This window comes from Schistocerca gregaria, chromosome 3 (genome assembly GCF_023897955.1).
Source record: "Schistocerca gregaria isolate iqSchGreg1 chromosome 3, iqSchGreg1.2, whole genome shotgun sequence".
Classification (NCBI taxonomy): domain Eukaryota; kingdom Metazoa; phylum Arthropoda; class Insecta; order Orthoptera; family Acrididae; genus Schistocerca; species Schistocerca gregaria.
In genome coordinates, this window is record NC_064922.1 from 600,061,192 (window position 1) to 600,079,096 (window position 17,905).

Below are 17,905 nucleotides of genomic sequence, written 5' to 3' on the forward strand. Positions count from 1 at the left end.
CAGGAAAAAGCTAAGTGAACGCAAAGGTATTGTCCTCAAGACTTACGTCGGAAGTAATTTTCCACGTGAAACCAAACATCACGGTTAGAGAACATATTTACTTTCGAATCTATCAAAACGCAGTTGTGAATTTGTTCTCACGTGTATTGAAGCTCATTATGCTGCTGAGTAAAAAATCGAGATGGGAAATTTACGTTATTTTATTGGAGCAATCAGATCTGACAATACTACCGGTGAAAGAAGTAGATGTTCACATTTGTGAAAGTTTAAACACATCATCGATTACAAACTGCAATGATACGGTCAATACCTTTTTAAAATTATCCCATAGTATTGTTGTATGTTGCTAATACACATGTTTGTGGTTTCGAAGTACATGATTTTTCAATATGTGTGTTAACATTCCTGTATAAACTGATTCAGACTAACACAGTTCATATAATTAATGTACGCCAAAGAAAAGCAATCTGCAGGTAATGAGAGTTAAATATGAAGGTAGAAACACAAGCAGGTAGTAGGACAGAACTACTACAGCAAGTACTCTGCAACTGATGGATTAAATATCGTATGGCACCCCTATGGTCATGCTGTTCATGCAGTCAACCTCCTGCCTATTTACATGCCCGGTTATAAAACACAATGATCTGCCTATGTTCGTTATGTCGCAGTGGACAATCACGAGCGTAACCGCATCTTTGTCACGACGCCTAACGTCCGTCGCGGCATCCCGGTGACGCTGAGCACCATACCCTACGACGGAGAGCAGAGTCCGCGCCTGAAGCCCTACCCCAACCTGGAAATGCACCACACCACGGAGGACTCCGTCACGAACTGCTACACCCAGCTGGTGAACGTCGTCAGAACGACGGTGAGTCTCCTGTGCCATGTACATTCTTACTCCAGAGGCACGCAATCTCTGTGCTGAACTGTTCCTCGCGTTTTGACCCACATCTTGTACTCTTTATCCTTTTCTTCGATCCCCCAGGTTTTTCCTTCATTACGCATACTGTCTGACTTTTATTAATTTCCTTTTCGGAGAAAATAACTTGTATTCATTGTTTCTAGTGCTTCTACCCTATCTTGTTAGCATTTAGCTCAGAGCGCAAAATTTTTTAAATGAAAATGTAGCAGTGTAATTGAATTCGATTGTATTTTACCTCAAAATAACAATTTTTTTAAAAATTGTCCTCATTGTAACTAGAGGATCGCATTCCTTTCAGAACTGTCTCTCATTCTCGCTATTTTAATTTCAGTCGGTAACTTACGAAAACTCTTCGTCTCATTGTTTCTTCTCTCACTTTTGTTAGGGTTACTTACATAGTAAACAGTACACAACATACCATGTAAGGACCAGACATGCTAAGCTGCAGAGTGAATAACCTTTTCCTAACGCAGTAATCAACGACTCACTGACCGTTTGTTTCAGAAAATATGGTCGGATGATTCTGTGCTATTCGTCCTCGACAACGGTGTTTTGGACGTCACAACGACACCCAAACAAGTGTGTGAACCCAAAATAGTCGTCTTCGACCTGTTGTCTGATGAGCCCATGATCTCCTTATTTATCAAGAACGCAGCATGCAACTCGTATTACAACTATTTGTGGGTGAGTATTTTTTGGGAAAGAAATTATTTTTTAAAATAACCTTCTATTTCTGCTTGAGAAACTTATAAAATTAAGATACCCGCTTGCTGACTAATAGTCTTCTCGTGCACTTCAAGAGTTATACATCTGCTTCTTGCCAAAACATGTATTTTCCAAGTATTTCCTCTACCTTTTCTCTCTTTATATTTTTGTATCTAATGACTATGAGAGGTAATCTTTAACTACACACCACGCTGAAGTATTCATTCTGCTATGTAATCGATAGATGTTATTTCATTTCTAATATCACTTTTCTTAATTTCGTCCCTTCTATTTTACGTCCTTTTATTGACCCAGGACTCGTTTCTATTCAGTAAAGCAGAGGCAGCCACAGTTTTAAAAAATTTTAATCGTATCAGTACCCGTGTTTTGTTTTCAGGCACTTGTTTACAGTTGCACAAGGAATTTAGTCCCATTTTCAAGCAATAACACGGTGCAGACATTAAAGAAGAACTACATTTTATAAATTCAGCAATAATATACGCTCTGAGGCTTTCCACTACATAGTCGATTCGCTCCTTTATTTTTCTCCACGGCCCGCTAATACAACACCTAACTACATACAATCCACTAGACGAATACCAATCAGATTAAACACAGAAGATGACCAGAAGCTTGCAAGAATGTACAAGGTCCGACTATCATATGCTTATTAGAATTCTATAAAATCACTGATACCTTCAACTTCGACATTTTACTTGGCAAACTAAACAGCCAAAATTTCCTGAAAAGTGGAGTTCAATGGTTTAGCTCATGCCTTATGTCTCGCTAGCAAAGGGCCATGTCCTGCACCATAAAGTAACTTCAGTATCTTGCCCACTCGTCTAATATAGGGTGCCTAGGAAGCTGTTTTCTAAGATCGCTAGACAACATTTGAAGCAAATCATATTACAATAAATTAAACTGACAATACTTAGCTTTGCACATTCACAAAAATGGCGACATGCAAATAGTCAGTGTCCTTTGGTGTATACAAATTCAATGCAAGCAAAACAAAACACCTCATAAATCACTGCTGTAGCATTTGTAAGGCATCTTGCCTTCTCCTCCGGCCGCGGCTACGCGGCGCCACGCTTATATTCGTGTAGATGGCGCCCCTGTCTTGGCGTCGTCCTAGTCAGCGTGCTATTGGCTGATGTCGCCTCACAGCCCTCTCTGCTCTTCTGTTCCTCACCGTCGTGTCGGTGCTTGTCGTTACGTCAGAACAGTAACTGTGGAGGAAAGCAATATCAGGCGTCCCTCAAGATTCGGTATTAGGACCAGTACTCTTTTCATTATAGGTTGGTTGGTTGTTTGGGGAAGGAGACCAGGCAGCGTGGTCATCCGTCTCATCGGATTAGGGAAGGATGGGGAAGGAAGTCGGCCGTGCCCTTTCAGAGGAACCATCCCGGCATTTGCCTGAAGTGATTTAGGGAAATCACGGAAAACCTAAATCAGGATGGCCGGACGCGGGATTGAACCGTCGTCCTCCCGAATGCGAGTCCAGTGTCTAACCACTGCGCCACCTCGCTCGGTTTTTCATTATACCAGTATGTCAACAAAGCCTCATCAGCTGTGCCCTACTGCAAATACTACACGTACGCTGATGGCCTGCAGTTGAATTTAAGTCAAAAGCCAATAATCCTGAAAAAAGCTATTGATGATCTCAGTATCGACCTATAAGCATTGTCAAAATGGGTACAGATTACAGAATCAAATGACAAGCCGTACAAAATGTAAACGGCACTAGTTGCTCATTCTAAGTCCATTAACCCAATATATAGAGAATTCCTACCATGGGTCACATATCAGTTTATCTCTCTCAGCGAAGTGTCTAGGACTAATGAAAGATGGAGATCTAAATAGGAACGATCGCGTAGCTGCAGTGTGCAAGAAGGTATAAGCACTTTTCCATGCCATACAAAAATATAAAAAGCTCTTTCCTCTTGACCTGGAAAACAAACTGGGGCAAACACTTATACTTTCAGTTATTGATTACAGTTATTGATTATCCTGCAATATCTTTCTCAGGAAAGCTCCGTGCGGCTCGGATTGATTATGAATGCCTGTGTTCGTTATTGTTGTTATGTTAGAATTTTGTAATCACGTTTCACCATCATATGCACAGCTATCCCGGCTGCGTGCACACAAGCACAGCGGTTTCCACACCCTCTGTCTTCTCTACTGTGTCATCAATGTACACTGTTACTCGTTCATCTCCTCGACCTTAACGCTCTTGTATCACCAGATGCAGACACCCCCGTTCCTATCAGCACAAAATTCTCTCTGTCCTACACCATCGGCCAGACGGCTTGTCGAAGTCCTTCTCAGTAGCAGGCACCTATCTTTGTAATGAACTTACATTAGAGCTTCAGAACACTGTTAATGGCATATCCAATAAAGCAACAATAACGACCGCAACTGTCCCTGTTGTCACTCGTTACCCTTCATTGTACACTATTGTTTCAACCAACCAGATCTTTCCAGTATTCTTTGTTGGTGTAGTCACCTTACATTTCCTATCCCCAGAGCTCGCTACATCAGAAAACATCTGTTTTGTATACCTATAAATTATTTTTTACCTACTACTATAATTTTTATTGTTGTCATTATTATCTCTACTACCAATATTAATGACGGCAGATAGAGTAGTAGCAAAAAAACTGTCAGCAACAGTTTCATTAGTTAATAGTATGTATTATTTACTCCCATCGTTGCTACAGGCATTCAAACTACTTTAATACTGCTTGTCATATAAAAATTGTTATTCCTCAGGTAAATATGACTTAAAAAAGGTATTGTGAAACTTTGGTCTAATGTAAGTCATGGCCAGACGACCCAAATCAGGTCTGGTTAAATAAAAAAATACGTAAATAAACAGATATAGCAGATACCCAGCCTAGTACTGCAGTAACTGACGTAGCTGTGGTAGCAACCGTCGGAACTTTGGTCGGATTGTTCTCAATTACAGGCCGCTGAAAACAGTGACCGACCCGACGAGTGAGAAGTTAGCCTTACTCAGTGATAACGTCTAAGGTTGTAGAGGCTGTGGTTTTATGATGGGTCTCCCTGATCCCCTCCCAAGTGTCTGTCAAGTTTCCATAGTCTACAGCATCTGGTAATGTTATATGCAAACTGAGGAAATGTTGGCATAGGAAAAACCAGTAATATGAGCATTATTCCTTAAAGTAGAGGATACATCCTGATTGTTGTATATGTCCTCAAGTCATGAACACCTGTTGGATATGTACTCGTCAGGATGTTCGCAATTTGTAAATGTACTGTCCAGGTGCGACCATAAACACTGAGAACAACGATGGTCACATAAAAGGATTAAATGTGCAGGGCGAGAATCCAATCCAATCCTCAAGAACTGAGTATTTGGTGCAAATGTGGAGGGTGAGGAGCAGACTAAAGAACGTTTATTTTCGCTCCTTTACGTAACCTGTATCGGGCAGCTGAGGGTTGTGTTCCCTAAACCCATGCAAGCCCAACAACAATAACCCAAACTCACCAAAATGCAGCCGCGTCACTGTTCTGAGAGCCAGCAATTGTGGCTGCTGACGGACACATTACTAGCAAGGATTAACCTTTTTACTCCCCGAGTACACGTCTACTCTTAATAGCACTCTAACAAAGTACACCTCTCCCGATGCAGATACAGGATGTACACGCTCCGGCACAAACGGGAAATACGGGAAAAACCGGGGAATTATTTTATCCCGGAGAAAACCGGGAAAAACTCAGACATTTTCTAGATCTCCGGGAATTTTTCACTGTTTTAGCCTACAGTTAATTTTTTATAATTTTGACTGGTAAGAACTCATAAACACCAAAATGTGTCAAAGGCTTTAGGACGAAGACTATGGAATACTTCACAACAGCAAACTTCTTCCAATGAGCGTGACGTCACAATTGTTTACATCAAGTTCGTTTTGAGAGGGCTCATACGCGTGCGCAGTTGACTGGCTTACGAACATTGCCCTCTCCCCTTTCTGACTACTTGATGTCTTCTGTAGCAGTAGCAAAAAGCACATTTTTTTCTGGCGACCGCAAGCTGCCACATTTTCGCATGCGCAGAGTACCCAGGGTTTTAGTGGGAGGGGGATAGTGACCCTCGTTCACGTTTAGTCATTTTGATGTTTCCTGATTTCCTCTTCGTTTACAGTTCACCCGTCAAATGAAAACAAAACAGATTTCTGTGGTCGGTAGCAATCAAGTGAATTAAAATACATGCATATAATTACGGAAGGCTGTTATAAGTTCCAGTTTTCTGATTATATTTTATTTCCATGTTTTTTGTAGTCAAGCATTAATCGCCTTGCACAAAAATGAAGTTATCTTTGTCTATCTGATAAATAAATGTGGCTTTTATTGATGTTTTGCACAGATGCAGTCAGTTTATAAGAAACGAAGTATTTGATTCCACAGTATTAACTTGTTTCAACTGTTCACTGAATTTCAAGTGCACATTTTCATCTTGTGGCCCGTGTCGCATTGTGTCGAAACAAAGAATCAAACCTGAGACAATACAGTACTGGTACATCAAGAAAATTTGCTTCCAGAGTAGCGCACTGAACAGCTTAATATCAGGTTGGTACCTACTTCATTGTCAATCTGGACATGTGAATGTGTCCTATAAGCCGAATTATGCATTTCAGTATGTTTTATGAAATTCCTATGCCCTTAGAGTAACCTTTGATGTCTTATTTCTTTTATGACGTAATGTAAGACATGTTAATACTATTATGTTTACGTCACATTAACGCCTGTTTTTTGGCTCTGTGGCAGCTGCTTAAACGAACCCATGTCTAAGAGGTCGCGGGAAAGTACTGTGAATGGTTTTTCAAAAAGTGTTATTTTCAAAGAAACGTTTCCTTTACGCAAGGTGAACTATGTTACGTGTGAGAATGTGCAATGAATTTCGTAAATCAGACAGCCTTTGAGTCTCATTTTAAACTTAAAAAAATTTCTAGTGCAGCCACTTGGAATAATTTCGGCCACAGAAGACCAGACACTAACGCCACTTTTTAAAATTTTACTCGTACATTTGTGTGATGTATCTGAAAGTCTAACACATGCTAAAAAGACCAATGTTATACGTGAAAGCTTATCTTTTCTTGTAGCTTATTATTCTTCAAGACCAGTACTATATGTGAAAACTTAACTTTTCTTCTAGCTGCACAATGTATAATTTAAACCATTAACTTTTCCTGTTTGTGCGTGCACGCTACTTAACAGTGATGTTGTTATTCGCTGAATACATAACGTCTCCTATTCTCTGAATATCTGCTGTAATTGGCTGGCGAGATCAGGTAATATGACCCATGATTGGTTACAATGGCGCATTGCTATCTCTGTTTCAATACTTCGGAAACTAACGTGCTGTGTTTGGTGGAATCCGAATATATACTTTCTTAATAAAAAAAACATGTAGCGTACATGTTGCTGCACATTAAAAGATCATTTCAAAAAGCGTTTCTTTTTTTCCCCTTGCCTTGTTTCGTTTTCTAAGGTGCCGGGAAGTTCTCGCTGGTGTATAAAACCTTAACCATTCAAAGGATTGATGTTTTGATAGCTCCGAGGGAAAACACACTGTCACTTATCAAGGAAAAAGGGTGTAATAACCTTGGAAGAAGTTTATTTTTACGTGAGGAAAAGTACGTTTTTAACTGGGAGATCCCGAAAAAATCCGGGATTTTTTTTCCTTGTCCTCGTATACGCCCTTAGATACCGTTTCTGCCTTTACTGGTGATTCACGCTGACATACCTACAAGATTCTGCGCACGGATCAGTGTGCTGTGAAATCTGAATCAGCAGGGGCATAACTCCCCGCGAGAGCTGCCTCAAAATATGGCTCCTACTTGCCACATAAAACATTTATGTGTTACCGCCGTCATTAAATCTGTTCTCAGACCTAGGTGCTATTTAAACAAAATTTTGAAACAGGAATAAACCTAAATACAACGGAGTTTGCTTTCTTGTCATTCCTTTGCGTGTTTATTTTACGTAGAGGAAAATCCTTTATTGTCCGACTGGCTAAGAGAGTGGATGTGTAATTGAGGGAAGTGGGATTCACCTACACCTATGGTCAATTAAGATTGGACATCAACTTGAAATGACAGTGTGACGGGGTGGTAAAATAAAGAAGAAGTGCGGTTGAAGAGTTCACACGAATGTGCATATACAAATGTTGGTTAAAAATGTTATTGCAAATTTTGGCTCTCACTTAAGTCTCAGGGAATGATTTCCACACTTGGTGCATTAGTACACTTCCACACCCACGCATTTTTTTTATAGTTTTTGAATTCATTATTGACTCAGATATAAGTATAGTTTATGCTAGGGAACAAGAATTAGGCGATTATTATACTAAAATCAGTTTTTAACGACACAGCTCAATCATTATTTATTAGCATTGTCCATTTCTTTCACATAATGAAATTAGCACTGCTGAGACAGTTTTACTTTAATAATAATTTTGACTCTGAGCCCCTAATAGCAGTAATGTAGGCTGCTATAAACTAAAATTATTCAAATAATTCGAACAGAACCACAAGTCCCACAGTCTTTGTTCTAACAGTTTTGGCGTGGAATCACAGTACGCCACATGATCACTTACGACGATGTATACCTCGTAAATCGTACTCACAGAAACAATCGTAGCACTTCCAGTTCACCAAATAAGTGCTTGCACACTTGCACTATTGAACAATAAATCGTCGCGAAAAAGAATTCTCAAACGATCACACGGGCTACCCTCAAGTGGGGCTTGCTCGCCTCCCACACTCCAAAACGACTGACCAACAACTGACCCCTGGCCAAGATGGCCGCTCGCTTATATAGGCTCGGACGTCAACCCCCTTGGTTATCTAAGTACCAATCTCACCAGTTAAGGTCACAAATTTTGATACATACATCCCTCGACAGAAATAAGAACATCATCGGAAAAGCGCTAAAAAGTACATCTTATTTACTACTTTACATTAATTTCTAGGATTATTCTATCGCCCGTAAATCAATTTTTAGCTTTTGCAAAATTTCGCCACTTCGCGCAAGATTGTTTGTTTAGACCTGTGTCGCAAAGTTTTAACATAGAACTACATAAAGCACGGTTTTTAGACATAATCTATAGCGATCTTCAAATTGTGCTGCTCAAAATCTTAATATCTATAATAATTAATTAATTATGGCCGAAAAATGTTAATAATAATTTGCAAGCAATAAAAAATATTGCACGTTACGTGTATAGTATAACTTAACTAGTTTCAAATACGTGTAATGCCACCCAAAATATTATATTGTGCCGTTCTCTAGGTCATGAACGTTTTACTACATTTTATAAACGATTTTCCCTCGAACTTTGTTTATTGCTCTTGTTGTTGTTGTGGTCTTCAGTCCTGAGACTGGTTTGATGCAGCTCTCTATGCTAATCTATCCTGTGCAAGCTTCTTCATCTCCCAGTACGTACTGCAACCTACATCCTTCTGAATCTGCTTGGTGCATTCATCTCTTGGTCTCCATCTACGATTTTTACACTCCACGCTCCCCTTCAATACTAAATTGGTGATCCCTTGATGCCTCAGAATATGTCCTACCAACCGATCCCTTCTTCTAGTCAAGTTGTGTCACAAACTTCTCTTCTCCCCAATACTATTCAGTACCTCCTCATTAGTTATATGATTTACCCACCTAATCTTCAACATTCTTCTGTAGCACCACATATCAAAAGCTTCTATTCTCTTCTCGTCCAAAGTATTTATTGTCTATGTTTCACTTCCATACATGGCTACACTCCATACAAATACTTTCAGAAACGACTTCCTGACCCTTAATTCTATACTCGATGTTAACAAATTTCTCTTCTTCAGAAACGCTTTCCTTGCCATTGCCAGTCTACATTTTATATCCTCTCTACTTCGACCATCGTCAATTATTTTGCTCCCCAAATAGCAAAACTCCTTTCCTACTTTAAGTGTCTCATTTCCTAATCTAATTCCCTCAGCATCACAGGACTTAATTCGACTACATTCCATTATCCTCGTTTAGCTTTTCTTGATGTTCATCTTATATCCTCCTTTCAAGACACTCTCCATTCCGTTCAACTACTCTTCCAAGTCCTTTCCTTAAAGTGCCATCGGCGAACCTCAAGGTTTTTATTTATTCTCCCTGGTTTTTAACACTTAATCCAAAATTTTCTTTTGTTTCCTTTACTACATGCTCAATTTACAGATTGAATAACATCTGGGATAGGCTGCAACCCTGTCTCACTCACTGCCCAACCGCTGCTTCCCTTTCATGTCCCTCGACTCTTATAACTGCCATTTGGTTTCTGTACAAATTGTAAATAGCCTTTCGCTCCCTGTATTTTACCCCTGCCACCTTTAGAGTTTGAAAGAGAGTATTCCAGTCAACATTGTCAAAAGCTTTCTCTAAGTCTACAAATGCTAGAAACGTAGGTTTGCCTTTCCTTAATCTTCCTTCTAAGATAAGTCGTAAGGTCAGTATTGCCTCACGTGTTCCAATATTTCTACGGAATCCAAACTGATCTTCGCCGAGATCGGCTTCTACCAGCTTTTCCATTCGTCTGTAAATAATTCGCGTTAGTATTTTGCAGCTGTGACTTATTAAACTGATAGTTCGGTAATTTTCACATCTGTCAACACCTGATTTCTTTGGGTTGGGATTATTATATTCTTCTTGAAGTCTGAGGGTATTTCGCCTGTCTCCTATATCTTGCTCACCAGATGGTAGAGTTTTGTCAGGACTGGCTCTCCCAGGGCCGTCAGTAGTTCCAATGGAATGTTGTCTACTCCTGGGGCCTTGTTTCGACTCAGTTCTTACAGTGCTCTGTCAAACTCTTCACGCAGTGTCGTATCTCCCATTTCATCTTCATCTACTCCTCTTCCATTTCCATAATATTGGCCTCAAGTACGTCGCCCTTGTATAGACCCTCTATATACTTCTCCCATCTTTCTGCTTTCCCCTCTTTGCTTTGAACTGGGTTTCCATATGAGCTCTTGACGTTCATACAAGTGGCTCTCTATTCTCCAAAGGTCTCCTTAATTTTCCTGTAGGCTGTATCTATCTTACCCCTAGTGAGATAGGCCTCTACATCCTGACATTTGTCCTCTAGCTATGCCTGCTTAACCATTTTGCACTTCCAGTTGATCTCATTTTTGAGACGTTTGTATTCCTTTTTGCCTGCTTCATTTATTGCATTTTTATATTTTCCCCTTTCATCAATTAAATTCAATACTTCTTCTGTTACCCATCTTTTTATCTACTTGATCCTCTGCTGCCTTCACTAATTCATTCCTTTGAGCTACCTATTCGTCTTCTACTGTATTTCTATCCCCCATTCCTATCAATTATTCCCTTATGCTCTCCCTGAAACTCTGTACAACCTCTGGTTCTTTCAGTTTATCCAGGTCCTATCTCCTTATATTCCCACCTTTTTGCAGTTTCGTCAATTTTAATCTACACTTCAAAACCAATAGATTGTGGTCAGAGTCCACATCTGCCCCTGGAAATGTCTTACAATTTAAAACCTGGTTCCTAAATCTCTCTCTCACCATTATATAATCTATCTGACACCTACTAGTATCTCCAGGATTCTTCCATGTATACAACTTTATTTTATGATTCTTGAACAAAGTGTTAGCTATTATTAAGTTATGCTCTGTGCAAATTTCTACCAGGCGGCTTCCTCTTTCATTTCTTAACCCCAATCCATATTTACCTACTATGTTTCCTTCTCTCCCTCTTCCTACTGTCGAATTCCAGTCACCCAGATTATTAAATTTTCGTCTCCCTTCACTACCTGAATAATTTCTTTTATCTCATCATACATTCCTTCAATTTCTTCGTCATCTGCAGAGCTAGTTGGCATATAAACTTGTACTACTGTAGTAGGCATGGGTTTCGTGTCTATCTTGGCCACTATAATACGTTCACTATGCTGTTTGTAGTATCTTACCCGCACTCCTATTTTTTATTCATTATTAAACCTACTCCTACATTACCCCTATTTGATTTTGTATTTATAACCCTGTATTCACTTCACCAGAAGTATTGTTCCTCCTGCCACAGAACTTCACTAATTCCCACTATATCTAACTTTAACCTATCCATTTCCCTTTTTAAATTTTCTAACCTACCTGCCCGATTAAGGGATCTGACATTCCACGCTCCGATCCGTAGAATGCCAGTTTTCTTTGTCCTGATAACGACGTCCTCCTGAGTAGTCCCCGCCCGGAGATCCGAATGGGGGACTATTTTACCTCCGGAATATTTTACCCAAGAGAACGCCATCATCATTTAACCATACAGTAAAGCTGCATGCCCAAGTAAAAAATTACGGCTGTAGTTTCCCCTTGCTTTCAGCCGTTCGCAGTACCGCAACAGCAAGGCCGTTTTGGTTAGTTTTACAAGGCCTGATCAGTCAATCATCCTGACTGTTGCCCTTGCAACTACTGAAAAGGCTGCTGCCCCTCTTCCGGAACCACACGTTTGTCTGGCCTCTCAACAGATACCCCTCCGTTGTGGTTGCACCTACGGTACGGCTATCTGTATCGTTGAGGCACGTAAGCCTCCCCACTAACGGCAAGGTCCATGGTACATAGTTCTTTGCTCTTTAAAGGACTAATTATTTATGAATCTTAACATATGACTATGGCACTCGGTCCGCTATGACGAGACGTTTTTTTAATGAGTGCTTGCTCATCCCTGTAAGTTGTTATTTACTTTTTTCTATTAACCTTTTAATATTCGTGATATTGAGCGATTTTGAGGTTACTATAACTTTTGCGTCTTGTGACATGATCTTTCAGGAGGTGCATATTACTGACCACAATCCACTGCTGCATCGCTCTTCACCGTCACGTACCTAGTTTTCGCGTAATGTGCGTAAAAGGAAATGCCCCAAGCTGTGGTCCACAATCCACTGCTGCATCGCTCTTCACCGTAACGTACCTAGTTTTCGCGTAATGTGCGAAAAAAGAAATGCCCCAAGCTGTGGGCCACGTGGCCGCCCGGCGGCAGAGACATTACACAGAACGTTGCAAGTCTCGCGCGAGCGCGCCACGCGCTTACGCTAATCGCACACCATGTAGCGCATTCGTTCTGCACAAAGTAATGCTTGAATACTAGAAATATTCATCTAGTAACGGGGTCTGTACCGTCACAACAGACAAACATCGTTTTTGGAAACGTTTAATTATCCAGTCAAATTGTTTTATTGAAAGACGTTTGCTGTTATTTTCAGTTAGTTATACAAGCTGTTATGCCAATGAATTGAAAGTTATCTAACGAAAGCACTACAGTACATTTAGAACACGGGTGACCACTGTGGTAAAGGACGTATCAGAGACACGAGTTTGTTTTCAGGTGGACGACTGCCCAGAGGATACCTTGACGGCGTACAGCTCTGACGCCAGAAGCAACGTACTGTCGGTGACGGAATTCAAAACTGGGACCACCAAACACCTGCAGAGCCAGTACTTCCACCCCAAGCCTGGCTTCTTCTTCACTAAGGCGGGAGGTCCAGCCTACTACCTGCCCGACGGCCTCAATGGATTGGCGGCCGAGGAGAGATGCAACGGGAGACTCTACTTCCAGGCATTCGCCAGCAACATCCAGGGTTTTGCTAATAAGCAGGTCATCCTGGATGCAAAAGATGGGGATGTTTTGGATATCAAGATGCAGGTAACGTCACATGGGTTCCGCTGTCGCACAATATGTGAGACACATCTACACGGAGAGAATTTTTGTACTCATGTGATGCCCACTTTCTGGCATATATACCCTTCTCTTTCTGTGAACCTCAGTGAAATATACGATAAAGGCCAGGTACAAAATAAGTCAAGTGGACTGTACTAAGTTCTACAAAACGAGTCTCGGACAACTACATTCCCATAATCGCAACAGTCTCTACTGACAATGGAGCCTTTTATGAGGATTATAGAAGGTAAGGTTGTTACTGCTATCATAGGGTCTACGAGAACCTAATTAACCAGGGCAAATTCACATTTATGCAACGTTATTACACTCGTGTTTACCAGTGGACATTTCGTGAGATTTTACAGTTCTCCTGTGATACATGGCATGAAAGCAAAAATAATTTGCCCTTGGTTACTACTAAGAGAATGACAAATTACAGTCTTATTCCTAACAAAAGCGAAGGAATCGTTGGTTATTCTGAGCACTCAATAAAGACTGATTTTTTCATTCAACTTATCATACGATCCCTCGTGCAACAAGCTATCGCTAGATGCGTTTTGTCAAGACTTTGCCTACGAAATTTAACACTGTAAACTATGAGAAAGCTATTTAGCAAACGAAAATATTCCAGCGACTAGTTACAAGACACTGTTGTCGTTATTTGCTTACGGTTGAAGTTAACATATTATGACATCCCATTGTAATCAGTAGTGCCCAGGCATCTTGTTACAAAAAACTATCCTCATAGTATTTTTTCTGTAGAAGAAGGGGTTCCCATTACCAACGCAGTAATCTTGTGCGCCAACACGTGAATGATTTTATTTTCCATTCTTCATACCTAGCAGTGGATCGGGAAGTTCAAGGTATGGTTTTTGTTTTATTTTCAATCTCCACCTCTAGTATTTCAGCGGTTGGATTCAGACAATTACCAGACGAGCTGATACTGGAGTAAATGGAGGATCCCAGTTAGGAATAGGAGCAAATTTGTCACATTCAGCTTGAAGAGCTTTACAGCTGCGAGATTGTGGGAAGTTTCATCGTCGAAGGGAAAGCCATGATATTATTCGTGACAATTAAAGAAACACATATATATATATGAATAAGAACATAATTTCTACTCTACCTATACAGCATCAAATGGCGGTTCTCTAAATTTAACCAACAGTGGTTCTCATGGACGACATCATCTTTCTTCAAGGATTTCGATTTGAGTTCAACAGGTATTTCTATTATACTTCCATGTGGTCTACACTGAGCTGTTACTATTCCTGCATCGCGTGTCTTAACTCTTGCCTATTGTCTGTTCACAAGCTGGCTGCATAAGGGCTCTACAAGCTGGACCATTAATCTAGATGTATTCGAAGTAGCGCCATGTGTGTGTTCCTGCACTTTGGTAGAACCTTTTCTACAGATTTGCCCTACATTCGCCTCTCTTATCACTGAAACAGCGAAATTCGTCCTTATTACTACCGCTTCTTAGTACTACCACTAAAGACATTTAAATGTGATTTGCTCTAGTTATTAACCTCTAATCTTATAATCAGATATGATCGCGTTATTTCTCTCTGCCGTAGGTATTGAAGGACTGCCAAACATTGCACCAAATGGAAATGTCGTCAAAGTGTTTCTGTTATTTATTGCAATGGTCCAACGATGGTCCTTTGATCAGTGCAACAGCATCGTCAGTGTATGAACTTACAAAGCTGCTGATGCTTTCTGATAAATGTTTTGACATGCTTTAGCTTGCCTGAAGTACATCCGAAGTTACTTGCGTTTTGTGTGACATTCGCCATCCTGTGCAATGTACTAGATTCTGCTGATGAGATATTCATTCCACCAGTCACACATTTGAGAAAATATCCTTTGCGATGGTGGAAACTGTGGTGTGACCAAAACTGTCACACTAATAGTAGTGTTGCTTACTATTGCTCAACGTATTCGGAGATGAGTGGAAGAGATACTGCTTTTTCTGTTATCTGTTCGTAGCTTAAGACTGGTATATGTGTTTCAGGGTGATCTGCCAGGAGAATTGCCTGGGCAGAGTGGAGTAATGGCAGTGGATCCAAAGGGGCAGTTGCTATTCTTTCCCGTGTTAGATGAACTGGCCATCTACTGCTGGAATACGAGCAAGCCTCACAACCCAAAGAACTTCCGCATGATATTTCAAGACGATGAACGTCTACAGTTTGTCAGCAGCATCAACATAGATCCCATTACAGGAGGACTATATATAATGAGCGATCGATTGACATCCTATCTATCAAATACCACTAACTTTTCTGAAGACAACTATCAAATACTGTATAGTGACATAAATAATACAGAATGTTAATTCTGCGTAGCACAGATTTTGTTTAATGAACTCCAAGAATTATGGTGCCTCAGCAAGATCCAACGAAACTAATTACCAGTGTATGAAATTTTTGAAAATAATGAAATATAGAATCTCGAAAAATTTAAGTGGAACTTACTTCGTTCCTTCTTAAACCTCAGATTAATGCATATTACAATTCGTTACTTTGTGACATTTAAAAAAAGGAACTAAAATTACTAGCTATCCTCAGGTTACATGTTAACTCTTATATTTCCACTCAAAAATATGTGATTTGAAAATGGTACACATGCATATTTATGTTATTTCAATCTCATCCGACTTAAACAACGGTAAGAAAGATAGGATTTCCAGTTACGTCAACGGGAAAGCCGCTAAGCATGGCGTTCAACCTCAGGCAGGGGAAAAACATCTGTCGTGTTCTTTCATAACAGCGATCCATCATTTACCTAAAGCAACTTAGGGAAATCACAGAAAATAAAGGTCTCAATGGTAAGGTGGGGATTTAAACCATTATCGTCGTCAATGTAAGCCTTCTGTGCAAACTACTGTTTCATCTGTTTTGGTGTCTCAGTACATGTCCATTAACAAAACAACAAAAGAAATAATGGGGAAACTGTGAATGGCCGGAATCTCAAAAGGAAATGAAGTGCATGCGTCGAGATCAAGGACACCATTTATCTCGATACGTTTAGGCCTCCTCTGTACAGGGCACGTAAGTGTTATAGAAAAGTGTAGTGGTTCTCTTTTCTTAAAAATTAACGTTTTGACCTTAGCCATTACAAGTATTTATTGTGAAACAAGTGCAACAAAACAGGTATTCCACTTTTCCTTCATTTCAAATGAGGCTGCTGTGACGTATTACTTTTATTTTTTAGAAGAAGTACCCCAAAGGAGTAACATGAATATATATTTAAAATTTGCTTTGACAGATTTTATATGGTTTACGTTTTTGTTCTAATTATCAAATATTTGTGTGGCTGTATATATAACACACTGTTATCGTCAACTGACAGCCTTAGTGATAGGTATGATAATTTAATTTCTTATCATGTTGCATCTATAGGTATTTCTTCTCTTCTTCAAACTGTGGAGGATTTCTTTTGACTATTTTCCCAAGGGTACGTGTACATGGTGTTCTAAAATTCGCGAAAATGTATGGCAGTTTACAGTTTGTGAAAACACTCTGAAAAATATATGCTGTATCAACCATGCAAGAAGGGGAATGTGGTTCAGCATATGGCTCGAACACCATGCATAGATCTTGGTGCATCTAATATGCTAGTTACGACTACCAATGTTGCCACGTTCCAATCTTGTCATTTACGATTCTTGTTTCAATATATTCCTTTCTAATTTTATTCTGCATGACAGATGAATGAGACTTTCGGACTCAACCCCCCCACCCAATTCATGACAGATGACAGGGTATTTGCAGCAATTTTCCATTGCTTGAAGAAGGTACCAATACTGCGCTACACGTGCTTTTGTAGATTGAGACGAGAATCTGAACCATCAGCACTACCTCCTCGACGGTGAGCTGTTATTTCAAAAATGCGACCATCTCCTTCCTATAGCACTCTTAAAATATTGGTAATGTTAAACTTCAAAATCCTTTGACAAAGAATGAAGTGAATTTTATTACCTAATTTTCTTTATAATTTGTCCTCATTGTATGTGGCTCTTTACAGTGGTGCTTTGCCAAACTATGTGTTTCATCACGGTAAACGTTAGATCATAAAACAATTTGACAAAGAATATTTAAAATATAAGTATTTAAAACAATTTTCCTTCAGAATGATATCAGAAAAGATTGCCATAAGATACTAATAAGTTGAAATGCGTAACTGAAACAAGATACTTGTTTGCATCTTTTCAAAAGATGCAATTGTGTGAACCGAATTTAGCTATATTTAAGGCTCTAAAATATTTCTCCCAATGTCAAATATTCATGAGTATTCACACCGAAGAAATTGGAATTTGTATTAGATTTACTTTTTGATCTAAATATCTGCTGAGAAATTCGTTGTTGGATTATAAGGAGTTCGCCTGTGATATATCATTTAAGTTTTCCTTAGACTGAAATTTATTGTTAGTGGCTAAACTTTTTATATCTGCTGGGAAGTTTATGAAAATGTTGGTCCTGAATAACAGACATCTCTCTGGACTAAAGGAGGTGACTTTAATCTCTATGAAAGTTAACTTATTTCTAGTATTGGTTTCATGAA

At 39.6% G+C, this 17,905-nt stretch overlaps 1 protein-coding gene across 1 annotated transcript in view; it reads left to right on the forward strand.

Annotated features, from left to right (window-relative positions):
• The window catches only part of LOC126355490 (uncharacterized), an 89,577-nt gene that overhangs the window by 19,995 nt on the left and 51,677 nt on the right, over nucleotides 1-17,905 (forward strand). Inside the window, exons 3-6 of the mRNA XM_050005807.1 lie at nucleotides 669-868; nucleotides 1,427-1,606; nucleotides 13,013-13,330; nucleotides 15,357-15,674. Coding sequence (XP_049861764.1) covers nucleotides 669-868; nucleotides 1,427-1,606; nucleotides 13,013-13,330; nucleotides 15,357-15,674 — 1,016 coding nt within the window. The remainder of the gene's footprint in view (nucleotides 1-668; nucleotides 869-1,426; nucleotides 1,607-13,012; nucleotides 13,331-15,356; nucleotides 15,675-17,905) is intronic.